Source organism: Lactuca virosa, chromosome 3 (assembly GCF_052849685.1).
Source record: "Lactuca virosa cultivar CGN04683 chromosome 3, Lactuca_virosa_CGN04683_v6, whole genome shotgun sequence".
Lineage (NCBI taxonomy): Eukaryota > Viridiplantae > Streptophyta > Magnoliopsida > Asterales > Asteraceae > Lactuca > Lactuca virosa.
In genome coordinates this window covers 342,313,109-342,338,511 of record NC_136428.1, presented here as the reverse complement: position 1 = coordinate 342,338,511, position 25,403 = coordinate 342,313,109, and the positions used below count along the sequence as shown (strand labels likewise).

The 25,403-nt window shown below is 37.3% G+C and overlaps 2 protein-coding genes across 3 annotated transcripts; one reads left to right on the top strand and one right to left on the bottom strand.

Moving 5' to 3' along the window:
- The first annotated feature begins 14,638 nt into the window (after window positions 1–14,638).
- On the top strand, window positions 14,639–15,715 carry LOC145164833 (transcription termination factor MTERF8, chloroplastic-like). The gene has a single exon (XM_079083498.1). The coding sequence runs from the start codon at window positions 14,639–14,641 to the stop codon at window positions 15,713–15,715; it is 1,077 nt and encodes a 358-aa protein (XP_078939624.1).
- Window positions 15,716–17,396: 1,681 nt separating this feature from the next.
- Window positions 17,397–25,016, bottom strand: LOC145167494 (ARM repeat superfamily protein). 2 transcript variants are annotated; one of them, XM_079086708.1, is made up of 21 exons: window positions 24,840–25,016; window positions 24,653–24,720; window positions 24,327–24,478; window positions 23,888–23,962; window positions 23,425–23,540; window positions 23,224–23,338; window positions 22,894–23,022; window positions 22,630–22,677; window positions 22,269–22,390; window positions 21,975–22,171; window positions 21,266–21,558; window positions 20,342–20,491; window positions 19,866–20,093; window positions 19,444–19,593; window positions 19,270–19,345; window positions 19,037–19,164; window positions 18,683–18,883; window positions 18,404–18,544; window positions 18,204–18,332; window positions 17,911–18,120; window positions 17,397–17,786 (listed from the first exon to the last, which is right to left on the bottom strand). In XM_079086708.1, the coding sequence occupies exons 3-21, from the start codon at window positions 24,459–24,461 to the stop codon at window positions 17,634–17,636; spliced, it is 2,796 nt and encodes a 931-aa protein (XP_078942834.1). In that variant the 5' UTR covers window positions 24,462–24,478; window positions 24,653–24,720; window positions 24,840–25,016; the 3' UTR covers window positions 17,397–17,633. The 2 variants fall into 2 exon arrangements, with proteins under 2 accessions (XP_078942834.1, XP_078942835.1); XM_079086709.1 differs by having other exon boundaries at window positions 24,327–24,473.
- Window positions 25,017–25,403: the final 387 nt, after the last annotated feature.

Sequence of the window (25,403 nt, the reverse complement as noted above, 5' to 3'; positions counted from 1 at the left end):
TGAGGATTGATTGTGTAAATCATTCATTCTTATATATGTGTGCTTATGATCCATGATTCCTTATGTTGGGTTTAACCCATGTGGTGATCCATGGATACTCCATGGAGGTTAAAACCCATGGAGCATAAGGAATGGAAAAAGTCATGGGTTACATGGTATAACCCTAATGTGAACACTATATAAGGACCCCTTTAGCTCAAGAAATTGGCACTAGTGATACATATATGAGGGCTAGCCGATTTGAGCATGAGTGTCTTCTTTTCATGGTTAAGCCATGTGTTGGTGATGTTGTGTGAACCATTTGAGGTGTCACACTTGGGGCACTAGGCTCTCGAGCTTCATGGAGTCAAGCTACATCAACAAGGTATGTACTTTATCTATTTTATTACCCAAGTATCAAAGATTGTATGCCAATTAGGGTAATACCTTGGAATATTCATATTTGCATGTATAATAGAGAAAACATAGATCCAAGGTATTTAGGGTTGCATGTACACCATATGAGTGTTAGAATGCTCAAAAACCAACAGTGGTATCAGAGCCTAGACTTGTTTTCTTGTTATACTTGCAAAATCTGCTTAAAAATCGAAGTTTTTTGCTGTCTGGGCAACTGACTCGGCGAGTCCATCAGGTGACTCGACGAGTCCATGCCTTAAAAGTGTTCAAATCGATCCAACTCGTTGAGTTGGTTCATGCACTCGACGAGTTGGACCCCCAGACAGCATATCTTCGATTGTTTTGGCTGGAATTGGACTAGGAACATTACCCTAAGGTGTTTTTTAACTTCAACTTATAAACTTGTTTTTGATGTGGTAATGTTCATGCTAATCCAATTTCAAAGATAATTGTCAATAGATTCATTTTTTGTATTAGTTTAATGGTTAGGCTAATTACATGAAAAAGTTTGATTGAATTATCTTGTTCTTATGAGTTGCTTAGATTAATAGGAAAGTTATGTGAAATTGTTGTTTTCAATCCAAATTAATCTAAGATTTGGTTCTAAAATGTGTTTTTGTAACTTGTCCTCAAGTTATATGAAAAGTCACATTTAAGATTCATAAAACTCATAAATACTTCCATAGGTTATGAATAAAGAAAAGTCATATTCTTTTAATAGTTTAAAGTCTTCCATAACTTGTCCTCAAGTTATGGAACTTGAAGAGTTTTTGAATTAAAACTACTTTAAACACATAAGTTATGGAATTGAATAGTTTTGAATAGTTTCAAACTTTCCCTCAAGTTTTGGAATTTGTAAAGTTTTTACTTATGAATATTTTAATTCCAAGTTAAGCCCTTAGAATTTTAAAAGTTAAAATTCAACCCTTATACTTTATAGTATTATAAGTTAATAATATATATATATATATGTATAAGAGCAAGTCAGTCTTACCGTTAGTAGGCCTCATTCACGAAGCCGGTCTATAAGGGGGTATAAGGTTACTGCCTATAAAATGGCAGTTAATGGGTGTCCACTCTCACCCACCGCTTCCTTGACTGGTGGAGGGTCGTTAGCCGAACGGGTAGGACAAGGACTAGAATTCTCCCTTCATTAAAAGTATTAATGATAAATATAAAGTAACTAAACCTTTTATAAACTCCCAATCTTAGTTACTTTAGGAAAATGTGAATTTGGTGCTAACCCATGAAATTACACTTTGCACTTTGCTTAAGTCGGTTAGTGGAGCGCGTGTGGTTAACCGGCACACTAGCTGGATTTAACAAGGTAGGCAAAGGGTAACTTAATGTTTATCATATTATCGGTGGAGCGCGTGTGGTTAACCGGCACATCGATTGAGGGGTAAATATTAAAGGTACCAAGTATATTTGCATGGTTATTCACACCTTGTTTTGTGATCCTCGGCATCCCAGTCACAAAATTTGAGAGGGCACAATCGAGATTGAAACATGCCATTGGACAGTTCAATGAATCTCAAAAGATCTAGGAGTTTCAAATCCAAGTAAAACCTAATTAAATTATTTCGTTTTCATGGTGGAAATTGGTGAATCGTCATTCACCTACCTTCAAATATTTTATAGCTTGGATTACGGCATCCCTCTTCCAAGTTATAAAAGTATTGTGTTGGGTCCTAGCCTTAATATTTCATATTGGGTGTTATATTAAGGACTTTAAATCAACTATCTTGAATATCTCCCAAAAGATGTCTGGTTCAGACATCTATGATCTTCCCAAAAACTCTTGGAACAAGCTTTCCTAATGAAGATGATGTCCCGGAAATCATTCTTCACTTCCTCCACCTTCTCCAATTATTTTCCCTAACCTACAAGTTCAAGTTCACTCAAGACCTATTGGCAAGCAAGGTCTATGTGTGTTCACATCTTGGAGATGAAGTCACATATTGACAAGCCGGGAGAGTTGGGTGTCAAAGTCTTGAGAAAGTTGGTTGTTCAATCACTTTCTAAGTCACATAGTGAGTTCATTTGGGACTATTATGTAACAGACTATGACATGAACCTTAATGATCTTATCTATTTGCTCGGTGCTGCTGAATCAACAATGATTTGGAGCTCTGGTAAAGCAAATTTGATTAGTAGATCAACTTCCCAAACTACCATGGACATTGACAATTGGTAACATTGGATATCCAGAAAAGCTTTCTCTTCCCAATGGAAAGGGATCGGCCATAGTCAACTCGGTTGACCAAATGGTAAAGAGAAAGGCTAAGTCTGAGATAGTTCTGTGTACCAATCCCAAAGGGTCCATATGTTTCTGTTGCCAAAGGAAGGGGCATTGATTGTGAAACTGCCTATTTACCTGAAAGATCATAAGGTTGATCAAGTCAAGAAGTTTGAATCTACTTTAGGTAAAGTCCACTATCTAACTCTGTTAAGTTTCTATTCTGAGATTCTTATTACATGATGTGACTGGGTCACATGTTGATGTTTTAAGAATCAAAGAAAAGTGAAGAAACTTAAAGAAAGTATATGTTGATTCTGATCGCGAAGATGGATTTTGATCGCATGGTTCGGTGATCAGAATTTTGAGTTGTTGCATAGGAGTTATGATATATTGCTTAGGAATAGATAACAACAAGTTTTTCATATGCTTTTGCACTGTAAGGATAAGTTTTTCCGCAAAGTTTTAAAATAAAAGGAAATTTTTTGATTTTATTTATTCTAAGTATCCCTACAATGGCATTTGTGGAAAATTGTTGTTTATATGATTCCATTGATAGCAACATTGGAAAATGGATTTGATTATGTCGTTTGTGGTAGTGTCATAATTTACCAAATAAGGAAAGATTCTCATCAACCAAGTTTTAGTTGGAATTATGCAAGTTGTATTGTATGGAATGAGAATTTTCATCTTTGGAAAATTAAGACTAGTTCCTTGTTTACATGTATATGTGAGTCAAGTGAAGGACTAAGGGATCGAGTACACGTTCTTGTGCACTGGTCAAGTCCACTACAAAAGATCGATAAGACTATTCGTCATGATTTACTAAAGTTTAGTAAATATGGTTATACTTACAAGTTTAAGTATAATTCTGAAACATTGGAAAAGTTTCAAGGTAAGGCAGAACGAATGAGAAGAATCAAATTTGGCAGAAAGATAAAAGTTTCTCCAATCTGAAAAGATGGGAGAGTACTTTAGTATCGTGTTTTGTGATTATCTTAGTGATTATGAAACCATATCACAATTGATTCTCTAAGGACATCTTAGTGCATTTGTTTGACTAAGAAGAGGAATCGTGAATTGTTGAATTGGTTAAAACAAAAGATGAATCATACCTCGTTCCAAAACAATTCTTAGAGTCACACTCTAAGATTGTAACTTGAGTGACCCATCTTAAAAGAAGGTTTATAACACTTGTCAAATGTAAGAGTAAAAAATGTGTCCTACTCTTAAACATTTGAAATTGGTAGGTTGTGATGTTTTGGATAAAACAAAGACCAACTAAGGCCAATTGTGTGAAGTGTTTGTATTGATAAAGAATCCGCATTATCTCTTGAATAGTTGGCAAGTGAGTCTTATATGTCAAGAGGACAGTGGGAGTCTTAAAGATCTTGAAAAAAGCTTCAAGATCTAATCAAGAGTAAAAACATGTAGTTTATCACTAGCACATGACTTGAGGTTTATAACCTGTCTTGTTGACATATTCCTATTTCTGTGCCCATTCCAGTTAAATTTGGCTTTGCATATGAGTTCTGAGAGTTCTCAATTGGTTGCATAACAACTTGGAAGCAATGGCGGGCCCTTGAGCTGCCAAGTGGCAAGAAGTTAAGACTGCACAAGTTCAATCCATATGAGCTTAGATTTGTCACTAACCTTGTCTTGAGATTATGGTTTTGACAAATTCACATGGATAAGAACACATACACCATAAAATCTAAGTGTCATAAGGTTTCTCTCCGATTCATGAAAATGATGGTGAGGAAACGCTTTCACTAAGTAGATTTTAAGTAGATAGCAATTGTGACATTTGCATTCTCAAAGTCGTTAGTGGAGCGTGTGTGGTTAACCGGCACACTAACATGGACTTGTGAGGAATGGCAAAGGTCTAAACAATTGAGACTATGATTACGGCACCCCTTTTCATAGTTTTGGAATTGTTTAGACACACATGTGTGTTATCTAAGGAAAGGTGTATGATTTTGATAAAGTTTTATCAAAGCATCTCGTATCAGAAATCTAAACTTTGGTAAGAAAGTCAATAAAGTATTGATTTCTAGAAGTCCAGCTGATTTCTGAGTACATGTCAAAGCTAGTGGGAGCATAAGTGTTATGCTAATAATCATCATGTTAGTGGGAGCATGATAATTATAATAAGTGTTGCAAGTTAGAAATGTTAATTATAGAAAAACAAAAAGTTTCAATTGGGAAAAAGTTGTTTTGCTATAATTAAAGGAGAGGAAATTATACTTCATTTCAATTCTAAAAGCTTAGATTGAGGTTTTAATCATCTTTGGTCAAGGATATATATATGAATTTCATGTTGGGATGGCTCAACATAAGGAAATTCTATATATGGGTCCATTATTTGCGTTCTAAAATTCGATTATGATTACGACATCCCTGTTCATAATCTGAATTATGAGAACTTGGCAAATAGAAATATTATAGCAAAAGGACTGGTCTAGTATCATGTCTTTATGTGAGACATCATGAATCGTGTCCCATATGCTTCGGATATAGGATCGATTGCATGTGCTATAATATTCATCCTTTCTAGAATTTTCCAAATGCCTGGGGCATTAAGAAGGGAAAAGGTCTAGAATTGGATATGACTAAAATGATTAAGCAATTGTCGAGGACAATCTAAGGTTTACCAAAGATTGGTTGCTCAGGGACAGTTGGAAGTATAATGTTAATTTTGGAAGGACCATATTGACATATTCTGAAAAGAGGCAACTCATGTTCAGAAGTGATAGTCAAAATGGGAATATGGAAATGTTTCCATAGGTGGAAGTTATTCATTAAATCTGTGCAAGATTAGGAAACTTAATGCAAGAAGAATGTTCAAAGGCAATGAACTTTGAATATGAGACTTCGGTTCCATGGAATTGATCTCCATTGGAATACTCTGTAATGTTTGTTGTCAAGTCTTTGTGACTTTGTGCATAATCATTACAAGAGGACCAATGCATATAAGTTTAGAATCTAACAGATTTAGGTAAATGGCAGTAATTTGGAATTCTTGCATTTGCGGTAAGGATTTGGGACTGTGAAATGAGAATCGTTGGAATTATGTTCAATCGATCTATTTCACAAAGTAAAGATCATAGACAAACTTAGTGTGCATACTTGGTGTATGGAATAACTAATGTTTAGACAAACATAGTGTGCATACTTGGTGTATGGCATGACTAGTGTTTAGAAAACATAGCGTACATGCTTGGAGCATGGGACAACTATTGTTTTAATTCAAGTATAAAGTTGATAGTTGAAACAGTATACAATGAATAATGTGTAATCAATATGGTGATAAATCAAAGGTGTTTTATTTATATTCATAAGTTCTGAGACCATATTGGATTCGACTATTCTTGTGTTTCACTTTGCATGTTTTGACTTCCAAAATAACTAGGTCGTTCTTCCTGAATGACTAAGTTATTCAAACTATCCACAGTCGGTCATATGTTGGAAGTAGATATGAATCAAGACTGTCATGGGTTGGCTTGTAGAGGTCTAAGATGTTGGACAAAGTGGTGCTACAACACTCATGAGTGCTCATAAGTTCTAAGTATTGGATTCAACCCACGCTCATTGGAATCACTTCATGGATTTTATCACGAGCGATCATGAGACGATAATATCCTATATTCTTCAAACCTAGAGATATGAGTTGTTACTATGAGTTGGTTATACAATGATTGCACGAAAACGCATTGGTAACTCGATGTTATAAAACGTGCCTTTGTGTATGATTCAACAAGTAGTAGAACAAGCCATATGAGTCGAAGTTTATCCATTCCTTTTACCTTCGAGATAAAAGCGACATTTGTGGGCGCCTCGATGATTTAATGATGACACATGTGAGTGCTTGGCCAAGCCAGGACTGATTTGATTTGTTCAATCAGTCAGTCATCATGAATCGGAAATCGGGAAACAACAAATGGACAGAGAAAATGATTTATAATCCATGTCTCAGTCCATATGATATCTAGAATGGAGGAATATATGATCCCTTATCTAATGGATAAGTCATTGACAAAGGTCAGAGTTCATCGACAAGGTCAGAGTTCGACAACGGCTTTTGAGAGCTACGATTGCCAGTTGGTTTTTGAAGTCATACGCAATAATAGTTTTAGACTTATCCAAGTGGGAGACTGTTGGATTAGTGTCTAAGTCCATAACTATAATTGGTATGTACCTGACCCGACTCGGCATGGTCCATTTGGGTTGCATGGCATCGGAACATTAGGATAGACCGTTTGTGAGGAGAGGACATTTGTGACATGTTAATATATTATAAGTTCTAATATATTAATATGAAATCATGTTATTTAATTAGTATTGATCAAGAATTAATTTGGACTTAATTTAGTGATCAAAAGAGACTAATTAAATATATGGGGATTGATTGTGTCAATCATTTATTCTTATATATGTGGGCTTATGATCCATGATTCCTTATGTTGGGTTTAACCCATGTGGTGATCCATGGATACTCCATGGAGGTTAAAACCCATGGAGCATAAGGAATGGGTAAAGTCATGGTTACATGGTATAACCCTAATGTGCACATTATATAAGGACCCCTTTAGCTTAAGAAATTGGCACTAGTGATACATATATGAGGGCTAGCCGATTTGAGCATGAGTGTCTTCCTTTCATGGTTATTCCATGTGTTGGTGATGTTGTGTGAACCATTTGAGGTGTCACACTTGGGGCACTAGGCTCTCGAACTTCATGGAGTCAAGCTACATCAACAAGGTATGTACTCTATCTATTTTATTACCCAAGTATCAAAGATTGTATGCCAGTTAGGGTAATACCTTGGAATATTCATATTTGCATGTATAATAGAGAAAACATAGATCCAAGGTATTTAGGGTTGCATGTACACCATAGGAGTGTTAGAATGCTCAAAACCCAACAAGATTGACATAGAGCACCTCCGGAAGAGGAAGGCGGAGGTCGGGCAGGTTACTGAGGTTTCGGGGAAGAAACCCAAGGGATCCGACTCTAGGTAGAAGGGCCAACAGGGCTAGGGCCGCTGTGGGAAATACAGCAAGGCGCACGAGGGAGTGTGTAGATTAGGGGGATCATGCTGCTATAAGTGCGGCAAGCTCGAACACTTTGGTAGGGATTGTACAGCCCCTACCCCCACCCTCCAGACCTCAGACTTGATTTGCTTTCATTGCAATCAGAAGAGCCACAAGAAGGCCAACTGCCCTCGACTGACATCAGGAACGCCATTGACGGCGCCAACTCCAACAACCCTACGGATCACGGATGGCCGACAGGGCAAGACAGATGCTCCAGTGGTGAGGAGCCGAGCCTTCCAGTTGACCGTCGAGGAGGCGCGTGCCGCACCGGATGTGGTGACGGGATCGTTCCATGTGAACGACATTCCAGTACATGTGTTATTTGACTCGGGGGCTACCCGATCATTTGTCTCTCTTGCTCTTAGCAAGAGGTTTTCTAAGTCATCAGGGATGTTGGATTATCCTCTAGAGGTCGAGATTACTGACGACCGATCTGTCCGGGAAACAAAGGTTTTCAGGGATTGTGTTTTGAGGCTGTATGACGAGCGTTACCTAGTGGATTTGGTTCCCATTCCATTGCGTGGGAACAAGGTTATCATCGGCATGGATTGGCTGATCCCTAATGGGGTGGTGATCGATTGTGTGCAACAGTTGGTGCGTCTCAGGACCCCAAGTGTGGGAGAGCTGGTGATTCAGGGCGAGAGGCCGCAGCGTGGACCAGCTATGTGCTCGGTAGCGAGGGTTAGGCGCTACCTTCAACAGGGTTGCGCAGGGTATGTCGCCTACGTTATGGATACCTAGGAGGCGAGTAAGGCGACTGTGAGTGATGTACCAGTGGTGCGAGAGTACCCGGATGTATTTCCAGAGGATTTTCCTGGGATACCTCCGGAGAGACAAGTGGAGTTCCGGATCAACCTAGTCCATGGTGCGGCTCCGATAGCCAAAGCACCATATCGGTTGGCACCTCCTGAGATGCAAGAGTTGTCTACACAGCTGCAGGAGCTGTTAGACAAGGGATTCATTAGGCCGAGCAGTTCGCCTTGGGGATCCTCGATCATGTTTGTGAAGAAGAATGACGGGTCGCATCAGATGTGTATAGACTATCAGGAGCTGAACAAGGTAACGGTGAAGAAACGTTACCCACTACCGATGATTGATGATCTCTTCGACCAACTACAGGGGTCATCTTGGTTTTCCAAGATAGATTTACGTTCGAGCTACCATCAGATGAGGGTCAGAGACGAGGATGTACATAAGAGTGATTTCCGGACTCACTATGGCCACTGCGAGTTCGTGGCAATGCCCTTTGGGCTCACCAATGCTCCTGTCGCATTCATGGACCTCATGAACTGCGTATACAGACTGATGCTGGATCGGTTTGTGATCATCTTTATTGATGACATCTTGGTTCACTCCAAGACGCAGGAGCAGCATGAGGAGCACTTGCGAAAGGTGTTGGATACCCTGAGGAGGGAGAGCTTGTACGCCAAGTTCTCCAAGTGCGAGTTCTGGTTGCGTGAGGTGCAGTTTCTTGGGCACCTTGTCAACCAGAACGGTATTTTGGTCGACCCGGCCAAGGTGGAGGCCGTGATGAGATGGGAGGTTCCGAAGTCTCCATCTGAGATTCAGAGTTTCCTCGGGTTAGCAGGCTATTACCAGAGATTCATATAGGATTTCTCCAAGATAGCGGTACCCTTGACACTGCTGACGAAGAAAGCTGCCGTATTTCGCTGGGGGCCTGAGCAGTAGGCAGTGTTTGAGAAATTGAGACAGAGGTTGTTCGAGGCGCCGATCCTAGCCCTGCCAGAGGGCGTGGAGGATTTTGTAGTGTACTATGATACGTCCATCTCGGGTTTGGGCACATTATCGATGCAAAGGGGGCACGCCATCGCTTACGCCTTGAGGCAGCTGAAGCCTCACGAGGCGAACTACCCGACGCACGATCTGGAGTTGGGGGCGGTTGTTTTCGCCCTAAAGATCTGGAGGCACTACCTCTATGGGGTCCGTTGTACCATTTACACGGACCACAAGAGCTTGAGGTACCTCATGGATTAATAATATCTAAACATGAGGCAGCGTCGGTGGATAGATGTGGTGAAGGATGACAACTGTGAGATCCTCTACCACCCGGGGAAGGCCAACGTTGTGGCCGATGCGCTTAGCCGCAAGGCAGGCCCGATCAGAGACGTTTTCTTGAGGATGACGCTAGTGACTCCGCTTTTGGAGAAGATCTGGGAAGCCCAGCAGGAGGCCATAAAGGAGGAACACCAGAAGAGTGAGTGTATTGTGGGCCAGATTTCCTCCTTCGACTATGATAGCTGTGGGCTGTTGACACTACGCCGTCGAGTGTGGGTTCCGTACGCAGGTGGCGTGCGCCAAATCCTGATGGAGGAGGTGCACAAGTCCAGATTTTCCATCCATCCCGGGGCGACGAAGATGTACAAAGACCTTCGCCCTGACTACTGGTGGCCCTGCATGAAGCGTGATGTAGCCTGGTACGTCGAGAGATACCTGACCTGCAGGAAGGTCAAGGCAGAGCACCAGAGGCCTCATGGAAAGACGCAGCCGTTGGATATCCCTATGTGGAAGTGGGAGGATATTACTAGGGATTTCATCATGAAACTTCCCAGGACCGCACGGGGAGTGGATTCGATTTGGGTCATCGTGGATCAGTTGTCCAAGAGTGTCCACTTCATACCGATCCAGGAGAGGATTTCAGCCGAGAAACTGGCCGATATCTACATCAGAGAGATAGTAGCTCGACACGGAGTGCCAGTTTCCATGATTTCTGACCGTGATGTGCGATTTACTTCCAGATTCTAGAAGAAATTTCATGAAGAGTTGGGTACTCGTCTGCACTTTAGCATGACCTTTCACCCGCAGACGGATGGTCAGAGTAAGCGAACCATCCAGACTCTGGATGATATGTTGCGTACATGCGTCCTCGACTTAGGTGGTAGCTGGGTTACCTACCTCCCTTGGCAAAGTTTTCCTACAATAATAGTTATCACGCGAGCAGCAACCGTCCTCCCTTCGAGATGTTATACGGGAGGAAGTACAGAACCCCGATATGCTGGGGTGAGGTTGGACAGAGGGTCATGGGGAGTATCGAAGTGGTACTCAAGACGACAGAGAGGATACAACAGGTCAGGAGCAGGCTTCAGACTGCTTAGAGTCGGCAGAAGAGCTACGCCGACAGACGCCGATCGGACCTGGAGTTCCAGGTCGGGGATATGGTCCTCCTGAAGGTGTCACCTTGGAAAGGTGTCATCCGATTCAGGAAGTGGGGCAAGTTGGGTCCCAGTACATTGGTCCTTTCAGGGTTGCAGCCCGGGTGGGCAAGGTGGTGTATAGGCTGGATCTTCCAGCCGAGCTTAGCCAGATCCACAATACCTTTCATGTCTCCCAGCTGCGAAAGTGCCTGGTAGATGACTCTGCAGTGGTACCTCTGGAGGATATTCAGGTGGATGACAGCCTGAACTACATCGAGCGACCGGTAGCCATCCTCGATAGGAAGACAAAGGATCTGAGGAACAAGAAGGTCGAGTTGGTGAAGGTGCAGTGGCAGCACCGCAAGGGCTCAGAATGGACTTGGGAGCCGGAGGACGAGATGAGGGAGAACTACCCCGAACTGTCTCCAGATGCAGCAGACTTCGAGGACGAAGTCTAAAATAAGTGGGGGAGATTTGTAACGCCCGGATCCTGGTATGTATTTTAAATTAAAACATTCATTTTTGCAAAGAGACTTGACGAATCGGAGGCCCTAGACTCATTGAGTAGGAACGAATGTTTGGACGCGGAAATTGAAGCTACTCGACGAGTCGATAGCCTCGACTCGACGAGTAGGCCTGCCAGAGTGAAACCCTAATTTTTAGGGCTTACACCCTATTTAAACACCTTAACTGGCCTCAACTTCAGCCTCCATCACCTCCAAGCCTTATTCATGAAACCCTAGTCCATTTTGAGTGTTCTTGAGCCATATTTGTGTGTTCTTGGTGATTTTGAAGCTTAAAAAGGAAGAGGAAGCTTGGGGATTCAAGAGGAGGCAAGTAGATCTAGAGTTTGTGTTTCATTTCTGACTCAGTAGAGGTATAAAGTCTGTACCTTGACTATTCATTTACTAGATCTCTCCATGGAAGTAGTTAGGGCTTTAAGAAGCCCATTTTGGAACCATTCATGGATGCAAGCATGTTTTGGAGTTAAGACCTCAGATCTGGATGTGCATGGCCTTATAAGACTTAAAGTTTCCAGCTTTATTAAGTCTTGGCCCTTCTCTATGCCTTAGGTTTCTTTAGGAACTTGGTTTTGGTGTTGTTAGCTTTATAACACTATGCATGAACATAACGTTTGTAACTTTACGTGTTATATCGACCCTAGGAGGCCATATCTATGGTTTGGAATCCTTGAACCCGACTAGAAACGACTGGAAAGATTTGTACTTTGAGGGACTCGACGAGTCGCTCATACGACTCGGCGAGTTGGGCCGCGGTTCCCCAACCTTTGTTGTTACTGATCAAACTCGTTGAGTCTAGAAGATGACTCAGCGAGTTGGACGTGTTTATGGACTTGAAGATCAAAGAACTCAACGAGTCCAAGGATGAACTCGGCGAGTTGAGAGCAAAATGTCCCAACTGATATGAAGAGGAACTCGACGAGTTCAAGGATGAACTCGGAGAGTTGTGAGTGAAATGCTTGGACTTGTGTGAAGGGGAACTCGACGAGTTCATGGAACAACTCGACGAATAGGATCGAGACTCCAGAGTTTTATGGACTCAGGAACTTGACGAGTTGATGGACCAACTCGGCGAGTTGAGTCGACCAGAATGTTGACTCGGACCAGAAGGTTGACTTTGACCGGAGTGTTGACCTTTGACTTGACCATTGACCAGAGTGGACCCTTAATGGGGCTATCAGTATGAAAAAGTAATTAAAAGAAATGTTATGTGTATGAGTTTGAGGAGAGTTGATTCCAGAGTCGAGGACAGTTCAACTACTTCACGACATTGAGGTGAGTTACCCTTCGGTAGGAGTGGGTCGATGGCACCAATGTCGGCCCACTAGTAGGTGATTATAACCGAGATGATTGTCTTTGTGATAATTGTCTGGTATGCCACTATCTGATATGCTCTATGTGCTAGTATGCTATGTTATTATATGGTAGTGGTAGGGGTGAAATAGTCCCCGGTTACCGGTTGAAAGAGACCGAAGGGGAAGCCAGCACCCATATATGCTAGGATGTATATGTTTTACATGTTTTACGTGGTAGTAGTCGGGGGTGAAATAGTCCCCGATTACCGGTTGAAAGAGACCGAAGGGGAGGCCAGTACCCAGATATTCTAGACAGTTACCGGTTGAAAGAGATCGAAGGGGAGGCCAGCACCCATATATGCTAGATATTATGTGATTATATGGTATGTGGTATGATGGGGGAACTCACTAAGCTTTGTGCTTAAGATTTTCAGTTTTAGTTTCAGGTACTTCTTCGTCGAAGAGAAAGGAGTTGACACAGTAGCAGCGCATCACACACACGATTTTCCGCACCAGAGATCTATGAGATTTATACTCTGATATGATTTTGTTATGGCATGTTCTGACTATGGATACATTGGCTTGATATATATTATTACTATGTGGTTTTCAGACAAATGAGTTTATATTTGTTTAATTTAAAAATGAAATTTTTGGTCCGTATTTTTGGGTTGTTACACCTATATAAGAATTTCACATACAACAACAACATACACAAAAAAACCACTTCTTAATCCTCTGTCATCAGTTCGACATCTCTGCAAGGCTTCCATCAGGTTTCATTCTCTTCTCCTTATATAATGATTTCTTGTTTTTATTTCTTCTACATGATGCCATTATTTTGGACACACCACAAAAGTATTTACTGAAGAAAAAAAATGACGGGTGCAAGTAAATGACTTACTTAGAATAATATTTTTTTAATTTCTTATGAGTTTGACTTTATATTTTTGGTTTTTGGTTTGAGTTCATACATTGGAATTTGTTGAGTATGAATTTGTTTGATTTACATTGACACCAGGTTATGCACAAGTTATTCATTTTGGGGTTTTTTGACTTTTTTTTTTCCATTGTGATTGGTATTGGTTGAAAAAGTAATGCAAATTAAGAACATACTTGAAGTTCGATTAATAATAAGTGATGCGTTAATGATTTGCCTACGCTTCTTGTATAAGTAATCATGTGAAAAAAAATAAAGAAGTCGAGAGATAGACTACATGTGGCAAAAAAAAAGTTTAGGCATAAATTTTGTTTTCAATATAACAGTGTGGTATAGATTTGAAACTATGGTAAAAATATGAAAAATGGTATAATTGTCTACTTTTAGTTTATATTTATTTATCCGTTCAACTCGTGAACACAAAAAAAAATAATTATCCTTTCATTTCTGTCAAACTCATCAATGGTACAACTTCCTTTCATTTCGTTCCTTTCTTTTCTTTTCATATTTCATTTCACTTTTTCTTTTTTTTAATAAAACTCGGACATGATGTTAGGGCACCGTGGCTTTTTCTTTTTTACTAATTACAAAAAAACCTCATTTGGTAAATATGTTTAAAAACTACAACGGTAAATACGTTTTCCAAAACACCAATAGGGTTAAAAACTCAGTAGGATGTTTGAGAGGAAACACATGAAAAGGACGCTTCTACCCTTTGGCCCTATTTCTTCAGCCGTTCAGCAAATAAGGGGGAATGCAATTATGCAACTTCCGACTTCATCTTCCCAATCAAGCAAAAAAAAAAAAAAAAAAAGGCTTCTGATTTTTTCCTGCATCTGCTTTGCTATTTCACCTGGTATTATCGATTTGTCCTTTACGCCTCCCGTTTTTTTCCTGCATCTGCTTCTCAACTCGAGAACACAACTGATTAATTGTTTTCCCCTCGCTTCCCTTCATTTTTAAACACGAGAACAGGGTGTACAAGACCTCCGAGCTCAAATGGCGACTCTCTTCTCTCGTTATCTTCACACCATTCCATCCCCATCGCCATCTAATTCCCCCATCATTACTTACCTCACAGAATCCTTAGGATTTTCCAAACCACGAGCCCTCTCACTATCCACTCGATTTTCATCCTCCGAGACCAACCCACAATCCGTTATTCAACTCTTGAAGTCTTTCGGATTCAACAACACCGATATTCAAAATTGGGTAAACGAATCTCCTCAAATCCTTTTCGCAGACGCCGAAAAAACCCTAAAACCAAGGATTCAGTTTTTTCAAAATTTGGGTCTTGCTGGTTCAGATTTGGGTAAGTTCATATCCAAAAACCCAGGTTACTTATCTAATCGTTTTGAACGACTGAAACCCTGTGTTGATGTCATAAAAGAGCTGATGAATCATGACAATGAGAATCTGATTCGAACATTGACAAGATGTAATTGGGCTGATATTAAGCAACCGGTGACAAGAATCTCTGCTAATATCAAATACTTAGAACAATGCGGAATTGTTGGGTCACAACTTGTTACAATTACAACAAGACAACCAAGACTGTTAATCATGGGTGAATCGGAGCTTAAAGATCTTGTATCCAAGGTGTTAGACATGGGATTCTCACTCGATTCAAGAATGCTGGTTCATGCTCTGTATACTTTGAGCTGTATGAGTGATGAAACAATTAAAAGAAAGTTTGAATTATTCCAATCATTTGGGTTCACTAAAGTTGAATGTTTAGATATGTTTAAAAGGGCTCCTGGATTGTTTAGAGTATCTGAATCAAAGTTAAATCTTGGGATTGAATTCTTCTTAAATACAGTTAAGTTTGATAAGGTTGTGTTAGTTCGTCGCCCTATTTGTTTGATGCTTAGTTTGGAAGAACGAGTGATTCCCAGGTATAAAATTTTAAATATTTTGACATCAAAAAAGATTTTGAAGAAGACACCGAAGTTTCTTAATGTGATGTGGTTGCCTGAAGATGAGTTCTTGGAGAAGTTCATATCTAAGAACAGAGATAATGCCGATGAGCTGTTATTGGCTTACAAATGTGGTGATTTGGTTGTGCCAAAAGAATGAAACACAAAATTCAGGTGTTTTTAGTGATTTTAGATGTATAAGTTCATCAGATTTGCACAAGTGGAACTGACGAAATATAGTGATTTGGGAATTGGGAGATTGCACTATGTTAGTTGAAGCATAGCATAGGAGTGGATATTCTTTTTGTAACTTTTAAAGTGTTCTGCAAATGTTGGGGGTGAGAGGTTTTATTGTCCAAATTGTTTCAAAAGATGCAGATCACTTGGCTTTTAGAAATTAGAACACAAGTGATATATTTGCTTTGTATTGTTTGTGAATTTGAAATAATGCTCAATTTGAGTTATTAAATTGTTGTAACCAAGTTGATCTTTTTTGATGAAGGATAGAATCAGCGTAATATAGTTTAAGTTTTGTTTACATTTAGTCCTTTAAGTTTTTTTTAAGTTTTGTTTACATTTAGTCCTTTTAAGTTTTTTTGTCAACATATTATCATTGATTTGTTTGGAATGTTTACATTATAGGTGTAGGTAACATAGTTTAGGCATTGTTCATATTTAGCCTCTTTAAGTTTTATATATTTTCTCTTTCAAAAAAAAAAAGTTTTATATATTTTTTAATTTTTTATGAACTTGTTTGGATTGTTTAAATTGCATCCTTATGATCTAACAATTTCGGTCGTCTCTATGTTCCCATTGAACCCTATTTCTACTGCTCTTCTGAGCACTTACTATTCTTTCAACTGTCATAACTCTTTCAAGTCAAAATGCTATGATTTTTTTTTCAACATGTAGTTTACTATGTGTATTTCATTATAGACTATAAAACACCTTATTTATATATTGGGTTAAATTTTGTTGGTTGATTTGATATTATTCTAATCATTTGGGATCAAAACTAATTGTACCAAGTGTATAAGAAGACAGAAGTGCATAAGAATAGGTATTGGTTCCAACCAGGTTTTGACTGAAAACCGGCACCGGCACGAATATAGTCTAACCGGTCCTGTTATTGGTTTTTATTATTGGTCTAAACTGATTCCGCTTCCAAACCAGGGTCAGGACGGTTAGGAAATGTTACTCACCCAAATTCCACCTAAGCATTGTTGGCTTTATCAGCCTTTACCTAACCAAATACATAATACTGTGCATGCTCATTAAACAACGAGACCGGTCCCAAAAAGACTGGACACTTTCGCTAGTGATGTGAATAAATTATTGTATAAATGTTTAATAACTTATAAGGGTAGCATAATTTAAGTTTTGTTCCCATATATTCCCTTACGTTTTGTTCATATATTATCATTGAACTTGTTTGAACTATTTATATTACATCATTTTGACAAAATAAAACCTAAACTATGTTATCTTTATAAGTCATTATATTATTTTTTTTAACATCAATCAAAATAACTTAAAGAAAAAAACAAAAAAATCATGATTTTTTTCATGGAATTGAAGACAAAACTGCAAATTCTTCTATTTTTTACTTGGATGCCTTCCATCTTTTTGTAGGTTTGATATAAGCATCCATTGGAAGTATGATACTGCATTTGGTATGATAACATATGAAAGAATAGCATATGCAAAGTATAATAACGAGCAAATAAATATTCTGAAAAACAAAAAAAAAACATTTTAAAATAATATCAATCAAATTAGTTGCAAATTCGATGGTCAAAGACAACACACAAATATGAACCACACCTCAATACAAACAAAAAAAAAAAAACAGAAACACAACTATTCAATATTCACTTCCAACATTTTGTCATCTAAAAACATAACATTTTGTCCCACAACTACATACACTACAACAAAACAAAAAACCTTCTTTTTCTACTTCTGAAAAAGAAAAAAAAAATCAAACTTTTATATAACACCAAGACTATGAGAAAAAAAAAACATTATAACAAGAAATCATTAGTGAATCCATGTATCCAAAAACAACTGAAACTTTATTAGCATCCAGCAGCCTTCAAGAACTTGTCATATGGGCTTGAAGGTGGAAGCCTGAAAGACTGTTGTTGACTGTATACTTTTGTATAAGAAACAAGTTGATCAGGTTGCTCCCCATTTGTTAACAATTTAACATCTTCTGGGAGCTCCATTTTCTATAGAAAAAGTCAAAAAAAAAAACATTCAGAAAAATCAAATATAGATTTTTAGGGACACAGAAACTAAAAAAAGGTACAACTCAATAAGAATATGATTTGAAAAACAAGTGAAGATTCTTACATTGTATGATGTGATTTGATCTTGTTTTCCATTTTCACCCGAGAGAATCAACATTGTGTTGTTATCTTGTTGCTTTTTAAAGCTTTGAAGCACAGACATTTTCTGTTGTTTTCCTGTTACTAAAGCCTCACATTCATCTTTCACTTGATCATAACTTACAGGAGTTGAGGAAACAGGCAAACTTGCAACATGACGTGCTGTTTCCAGCACCTGTTAAACACACACAATATTTAATTATCATTATTATTATTATTTTTTAATTTCCAAAAAAAGATTAAAAAACAGACATATACCGATTCCAAAAGCTGATTAACACTTAAAATGTCAAGTGAATTCATGGAGAGAGAATCTTTGCGAGCTGATTGGCTTCCATATTGGTCTTGAAACGTATCCTCATCTGTCTCATCAGCATGAGGCATCACCTAACCAAGGGTAAAATTATCATTTTCTCACATTCATTCAGTCCAAAAAAGAAAGACAGAATTATTATTACCTCATCAAAAGCCTGGAAATCTGTTTGGGCAACTGGAGAACATGGAAGAGGTGTGTCCATAAATAGTGGGCCCCCCAAAGGGTATTCATCATCAGGGAAGAATCCCTCTGAAAGTTGTGTCTTCATATTTAATTCTTCTTCCTGTAGAAATATAAAGATGATGATTATAATTAATCAGTTTTCAATATAGTTAAGTGTCATGTTTTGTGGTTTAAATAATTTGTAAAAGTAGGATTGCTATAACTTCCTATAAATTAACAAAAGGAACAATAAACAAACCTCTGATAAATCTTCAAGCTTTGATAACAAATGATACAAAAGTGTGTCCTTCAACTTTTGATCCTTTAACTCAATTGCAGAAAGTGCTTTCATTGCAGCAGCTTCATCTCTTTGTGATCCATAGCCATTATCTTCACCATGTTTTGTTGAAGTTACATGCAGCCTCATATCTTCTTCATCTATTGCAAGATAAGGATCCATCTGCATCGAAATAGCAAATGTACTTTCATTTATTTGTCTTTTACAGCATCCTATTATGGTTAAAAACAATAAAGTACATTACCTATTTCTATAAAAAGAGTAAAAGTATGTTGCTAATTCTATGACAAAAACTGAATATAAGAAAAAACAAACCGTTTCTTTGGTCAATGTTGATCTAACTATTGGAATCAGCTCCAAAATATGGCCTGACTTTGCAGAAATAATAAGCATGTAAGATGCCAATGTGAAGAGAGATCTTCTCTGGGATGCTTGTAGACCACCTTCAAGAAGTCAAAAATCAATTTATACCAAAAATTAATTTGAAAAAAGTAGAATTTTAATGAGGGGTGTGATTAAAATTTAAATGTCAAATTGTCAATCTTTACCTTGTTGATCCAGTGAGGTGCTTCCAATGGAAAATGCCAACTGGAAGCAGCGGATTAGTGCCACATGATTTGAATTCTGAAGAAAGAAGAAATGAGATGAATATATGATTTATTGAATTTTCTGTATGAAATGTTGATTAGGTGGAATATTGAGGATTGAGATTGAAACATCACCTTTGATACAGTAAACAATAAAGCAAGGCTATATGTATGTGCCATTGCCTCGAAATTTGCAGGGGTATTTTCGGGAGATGTTGCTTGAATCCAGATTGATGATAGCACAAGGCTCACTTGATGGCGACTCAGTCTCAAGGAACTTGAGATCTATAGAATTTAAAAAAAATGAAAAAATCACATAAATGATTGAGTATCTACATTAAGAGTCTTTTTGGTTGGATAGGATGGAATTAATGAATGAATGGAATGGAATGAGTTCTTCATTCCATTCCATCATTCAAAACACACAAGTTTATTTTTTTTTATTCCAAATGGAATGAAGCATTCCGTTCCTTTCTTGATTCCATCATACCAAAGACTAATGAAGAAACAGAAAAAAGAAGTATGATGATGAATTCCATAGAGAAGTTGCATCGTACTGTTTTCCCATTAGGCAAAGAATGGGTGATTCCACCACGAGATAATGATTCCATGGCATGATTTTCTTCATCTATGGTTTCAGATTTGTCAGCTTTATAACCTGATGAAGGCTGACTTACAGCTGGCATAAGCACATTGGAGAATACTTGATGTGCAAGAACTCGTGTTTCATGATCTGGATGTGACATTGCTAAGATCAAGTGGTGAAAGAGAGCATCTGGAAATGCCTGAAAAGTTTAAGACCCGAAAACATTCATTATATGTAATTTGATGCATTTTAAGGGGTGTTTGTTTCATGGATTCCGGTGGAATTGGAATATGAGATTCCATTCCATGGCAATTTGGTTGCCAAAAATCCAAAATCGACAGAATTCAATTCCACTGGGATCCTTCAGGTTCCATGTTTAATGGATTTCATTCCTAGGGTTGGATCATGGATGGAAGGAGTTGAAATAAATGACCAAAATACCCTTACCTTTTTGTAGTAGGCTATGTTTGGAATGGAACTGATAACTTGTGAAGTCCGATAAAGAGCAGACATAGTTGTTCTAGCTATAGTAGGAGTTGCTGAAATATTCTCTATCACTACAGCCATCAAATCAAGAATGGGTCCCACATCTCCAACCTACAAATAATCAAGTAAAGTACAATTTAATTAAGAGGGAAAAATACAAAAAAAACACCTGTACTTTCACTATTTTATTAATTTAGCCACTCAATTGTTTTCTACAGTGATTCAACCATTATACTTTTTTTACTGTTTAAAAAACAAATTTTCCCGGTTACACAGTTTGGAAAAAGGATTATGATATTATAACATTAAAATGGTGAAAGTACGTTGTGATTTTCTATATTATCAAAACTGAGTAACCAGAAAAAATGTTTTATTTTTAAATGGGTAAAAAAAAAAAGATAATGATTCAATCACTACTGAAAATAGTTAAGTGGCTAAATCCAAAAAATGGTGAAAGTATGTTGTGCTTTTATGTACTTTGCCCTAATTTAATATTAATATAGCTAGTAGATTGAATCTTGAATGAGTTGAGAATTGAAATTCTACAAGGTCATGCACATGGCCCATATTCTTTATTTTATATATGATAATGACAAAAATGGTCCCTATGCTTTCTGATTTTTACTGTGTTTTAGTCCAAAATCGAAACTTTTTTCAATTTTGGTCCTTATTTCAAGGTTCTGTAACGATTTTCGTCTTTATTTTCAGGTTTCATATCAACTCTGGTCATTTATTAAGGTTTGAGGGACCGAAATTGGAAAAAAAATCAATTTTGGACCAAACACAGTAAAAATCATAAAAAACACAGGGACCCTTTTTGTGATTTACTCTTGCATATATGAAATGCCAACTAAAAGCATCAAATAACTAAGGGACATAAAGAACCTTATGTGAGAGACTTGAGATACATTTCTCCAAAGCACATTGAAGATCCATATAAGAGCTAATAGGGCCCACTCTAGGACTCGATGGCTCAGATAAATTCTGCAAACATTTGCGTAAATGTTTAATGAGATCAGTTATTGCTCCAACAATGGGGACTGATGCCTGCTGCTTTACATATTGTGAAAGCTGTGTAGCAACATTCACAATGTGCATCTGAATAACTGGTTGTTTGATAACATCCTTGTGATCAAGGTGCTTGATTAAGATAGACAACAGTAGATGTGATTTGTCATCTGAATTCAAAGTGGAAAAAAGGTTAATACTATAAAACAGTTGAAACTTCACGCTAAATGCAAAAAAAACCACAATGTATTTTCATTTATTTGTGTAACATAGCATCCTACTTTCATTTCTTTCTATTATAGCATTATACATACAACTTTTTACTTATTAAGCCATTGTACTTTGAAATTTTTGCCCAATTATAGTATTTTACTTTCATTAGGGCATTATACTTGAAAATTTTAGTCAATTATAGCTGTAAAAATTGTTTTGTATATGGATGATAATGCTATAACTACATAGTTTTTTTGAAGTAAAATGCTATAATAGGAAGAAATAAATGAAAGGACCTAGCTTTTTCTTGCATTTAACCCTATCACTAAACAATAAATACTTGAATCAAAAAACAAAAAGAATCAACATTTACCTGATTCCTCCAACACCATCTGCAGATACTTTAAAATAGAAAAAGCCAACCCATTTTCAGGGAACCAATGCTTTTCAGTGTCAAAATTGTGAAAAAGAGGTTCAAGTACACGTCTAACAGTTGTTGCCTCCTTTGCTAAATTCGCCATATTATGCAAGCAAACACTCGACCAATAAGAGGGGTTTTTATGTGCATCCCTGTATAATTTTCAAAAACAAAAACTATAATTGATATAAATCTTTTAGATGAGGCAGAATAATTTAATATCTATATACATAACATAACCCCACTTACCCCATGGGAACATCCGTTTTAAAGTTAACAACATTTGTGATCATCTTGTTTACATCCATTAATGACGATCCATGGTCAGTGTTTGGTGTGTCCATAAAATTCTCCAAGGTTACTGACACAATCTATTTTTAAAACAAAAACAAGATTTTGAATATCAACTCAAATAAAAAAATAGAAAAAAAAAATCAAGAAAGTTGGCACAAGTGGGCCCTGTTTGTTAAAAAGGTGGAACAAGGTAGGACATGGACTCATTCTCGATCTCTAAAAAAGACGTAAATACCCTCCTCATCCTCATCATTGAAAATCTCCCTAAAAAAAGTTTATAGAGAACAGAAGAAAAGCAAAAAGAAGTAGAACATACATTGTCAAAGTCCATAGAGATATGAGATTGCTCCCCCATAAATCGAACCTAGAAAACAAAATCAAGAACAATATTAGAAATTATGCAAAGGGTATTTTAGGTTATATCATTAGAGAGTACCATGTATTCACAACACATTAAGTGAAGCTCCACAAGTAGAGAAACTAAGAGAAAAATGATAAAGAATGCTCTTTTCTATTACTAAGTTGTCAAGAATTATCGATATTATAAATGATAAAGATAACAAAGAAAACATATGTTTACCATGAAAGCCAAAACTTGAAGTCCTGATGACCTCAACCTTAATGCTCTTTCATCATCTCCAACTTCTTGAGCAAGTTCACAAAGTTTGGGAATGAGGCCTTCTAAGTTGAACATGTAAGTCCCATCCACCTGTATTTTTTAAGAAGTTAATTATCATTATACTTTCAATTTTTTGTTATTAAAAAATTGAATGGCATTGTTGTAATTGAGTAGATTTTTCGAAGTGCAATGTTGTAATAGGAAGTAATGAAAGTATGATTCTATAATAAACAAATCCATGAAAGAATGTTGCTATTTCTTGCATTTAACCTAAATAACTATTATAATTACCTGATTGTTTATGAAGCTGACAAGAGTCTGACAAGCAAGAATTCGCATTTCATCATTATCAGTTTGTTCTAATAATGTCCGAACAATTCCCAACAAACTACTAGCAAAAAGTGGCCTGAAGATATTGAAAAAACTTGGATTGAATACATTATTATGCAAAATTCAACTTTAAGTGAAGATAATTAATGCATTTCAACTTACATCTGCTCCTTACATGAAGATGGCAATTTCCCATAAACAAGTGAAACAGCTTTTACAGAGATAAAGTTTTTGTTGCGCATCTCTTTGTAAAACTTCTGTTCTAGGTAATCTGTAATCTGTAACAAATGTTATTCAAATGACATAAGATATAAATAAATTAACATAAGCCCTTTTAAGGTGTTTCTTTTTGACTTAATGCAGAAAGAATGACTTAATGGAGAAAGTCAGAGGAATGAGGCTTTCCTCATTAAGTCCTAACATTTTACAAATTTGCCCACATTTCTTTTTTCCTTCCATTTCCTCAAGTGTCTTTGCCATTTTCTCAAATATTTTTTAAACATCATTTATCCAAACAATACTTGATGGAAAAAAGAAACAGGGTCTTTAGATAGATTGAAAAAACAAAGTCAAAAGAGCTTGGAATCATTAATATGGTAGTTTAGATGAGTGATATAAGCTTTACCTTTGGTATACGTAAAGGGTTTTTACAAGAATATTCACAAAGCTTCCCAATCTTCCGATCATTTGGCTCAGCATTCTGGAATTTGAAGTTGACTATAATTAGAGTAATTATAAAATTCACCATTAAGATACAAAAATCACGCTCGTGATTGTCATCTATCATAATAGCAAAGTTGGCATCACTAAATTCTGAGTATTTTAGGCAGAAAATCTATAGAGGATCCCTTCTATGCCTAATCGATTCATTAGAAATATAATATCTTCCTCAAATTGCTTCTATCCTCGAATGATCATCATGGTTAACACTTATTGTGGGATTAAGTGGCACATTATAACAGTAAACTAGACACTTAACTAGGGATTAGATCAAATCAAATCACATTTTCAGTAAAATTCAACTCAAATAAAGTAATCAATAGCATACAAGTCAAATTATTCACCTGCGATCGAGGAAATATATCTGCAAGAAGCTTCTTATATCGTTTAACTGGCTGTCGTGATCTCGCTCGCATCGAAGGGCAGAATATACAGAGGTTGCTACAGACGGGTAAAACCCGCCTTGACATAACCCCCATTTTTCTCAAGAACTTTTCTGCAAAATAAGAACTCGTCAAGCCTAGATGAACTCAGCAGCTGGAATGTAGTGAATAAGAATCACACAGCTCTAATCATGAAGTGGATTCGACTGCTAAATTTAGAAAGTCGGCCGAATTGAAGGGGAAAAGTAAATTGAAGTCGAATTTAGGATCGATTGAACGATACCCACCAATGCAAATGAATTATAAGATCATTCAACGAACTTGATCGCACAATCGGAAAGCTTCTGATCTCGATCTGGACGAACACGGAAAGCAAATGATGATAAATAAATCAAAAAATCCGTTAAGGGTAGCAATCAAAATTGAAAGGAACGTTACTGGTATAAATCTTGAATTCTTGATGGAATTTATTACCTAAAGCAGAAGGAAAACGAAAGATTATGATTAGTCGATGTAAACTAATCGCCTGATATTACATTTTTTTAAAGACGTGGGGAGGCAAGAAGAGTGTTGTAATCTCCTCCTCCCCGGCACTTTTAACTTCCACTGCCAAAAAAATTATTCAACTTTTTTTCTCTTTCGGAATAAATTTTGAGTGCCCTACGTGGAGGGGAATACGAATTTAATATTTGAATTTGTCACAACTAACAATTATCTTCCTCATCTCAGCATCTGCAAGCTGGATTTCAAGAAATGTCGCCTCCTTTTTTTTTTTTAATTAAAGTTGATGCTAAATTACAAAAGTAGACCATGTCTTCTCAATATGTAGGTTTTTATATCATGTTTTTATTTTGTTATATTTTTTAGTCGAAAAAGTTTTCTAGAACAATTATATTGAAACTGTGAGCCCTTCAAATTGAGCCGTTTTGGGTGCATATGATGGGATTCTTGGTCATTTTACCTATTTTTTATTTTGTTAATCAACTAAGTTGAATACACAAAATTCCATCCATCGTCTTTTATCGTTTGCAATTTTTC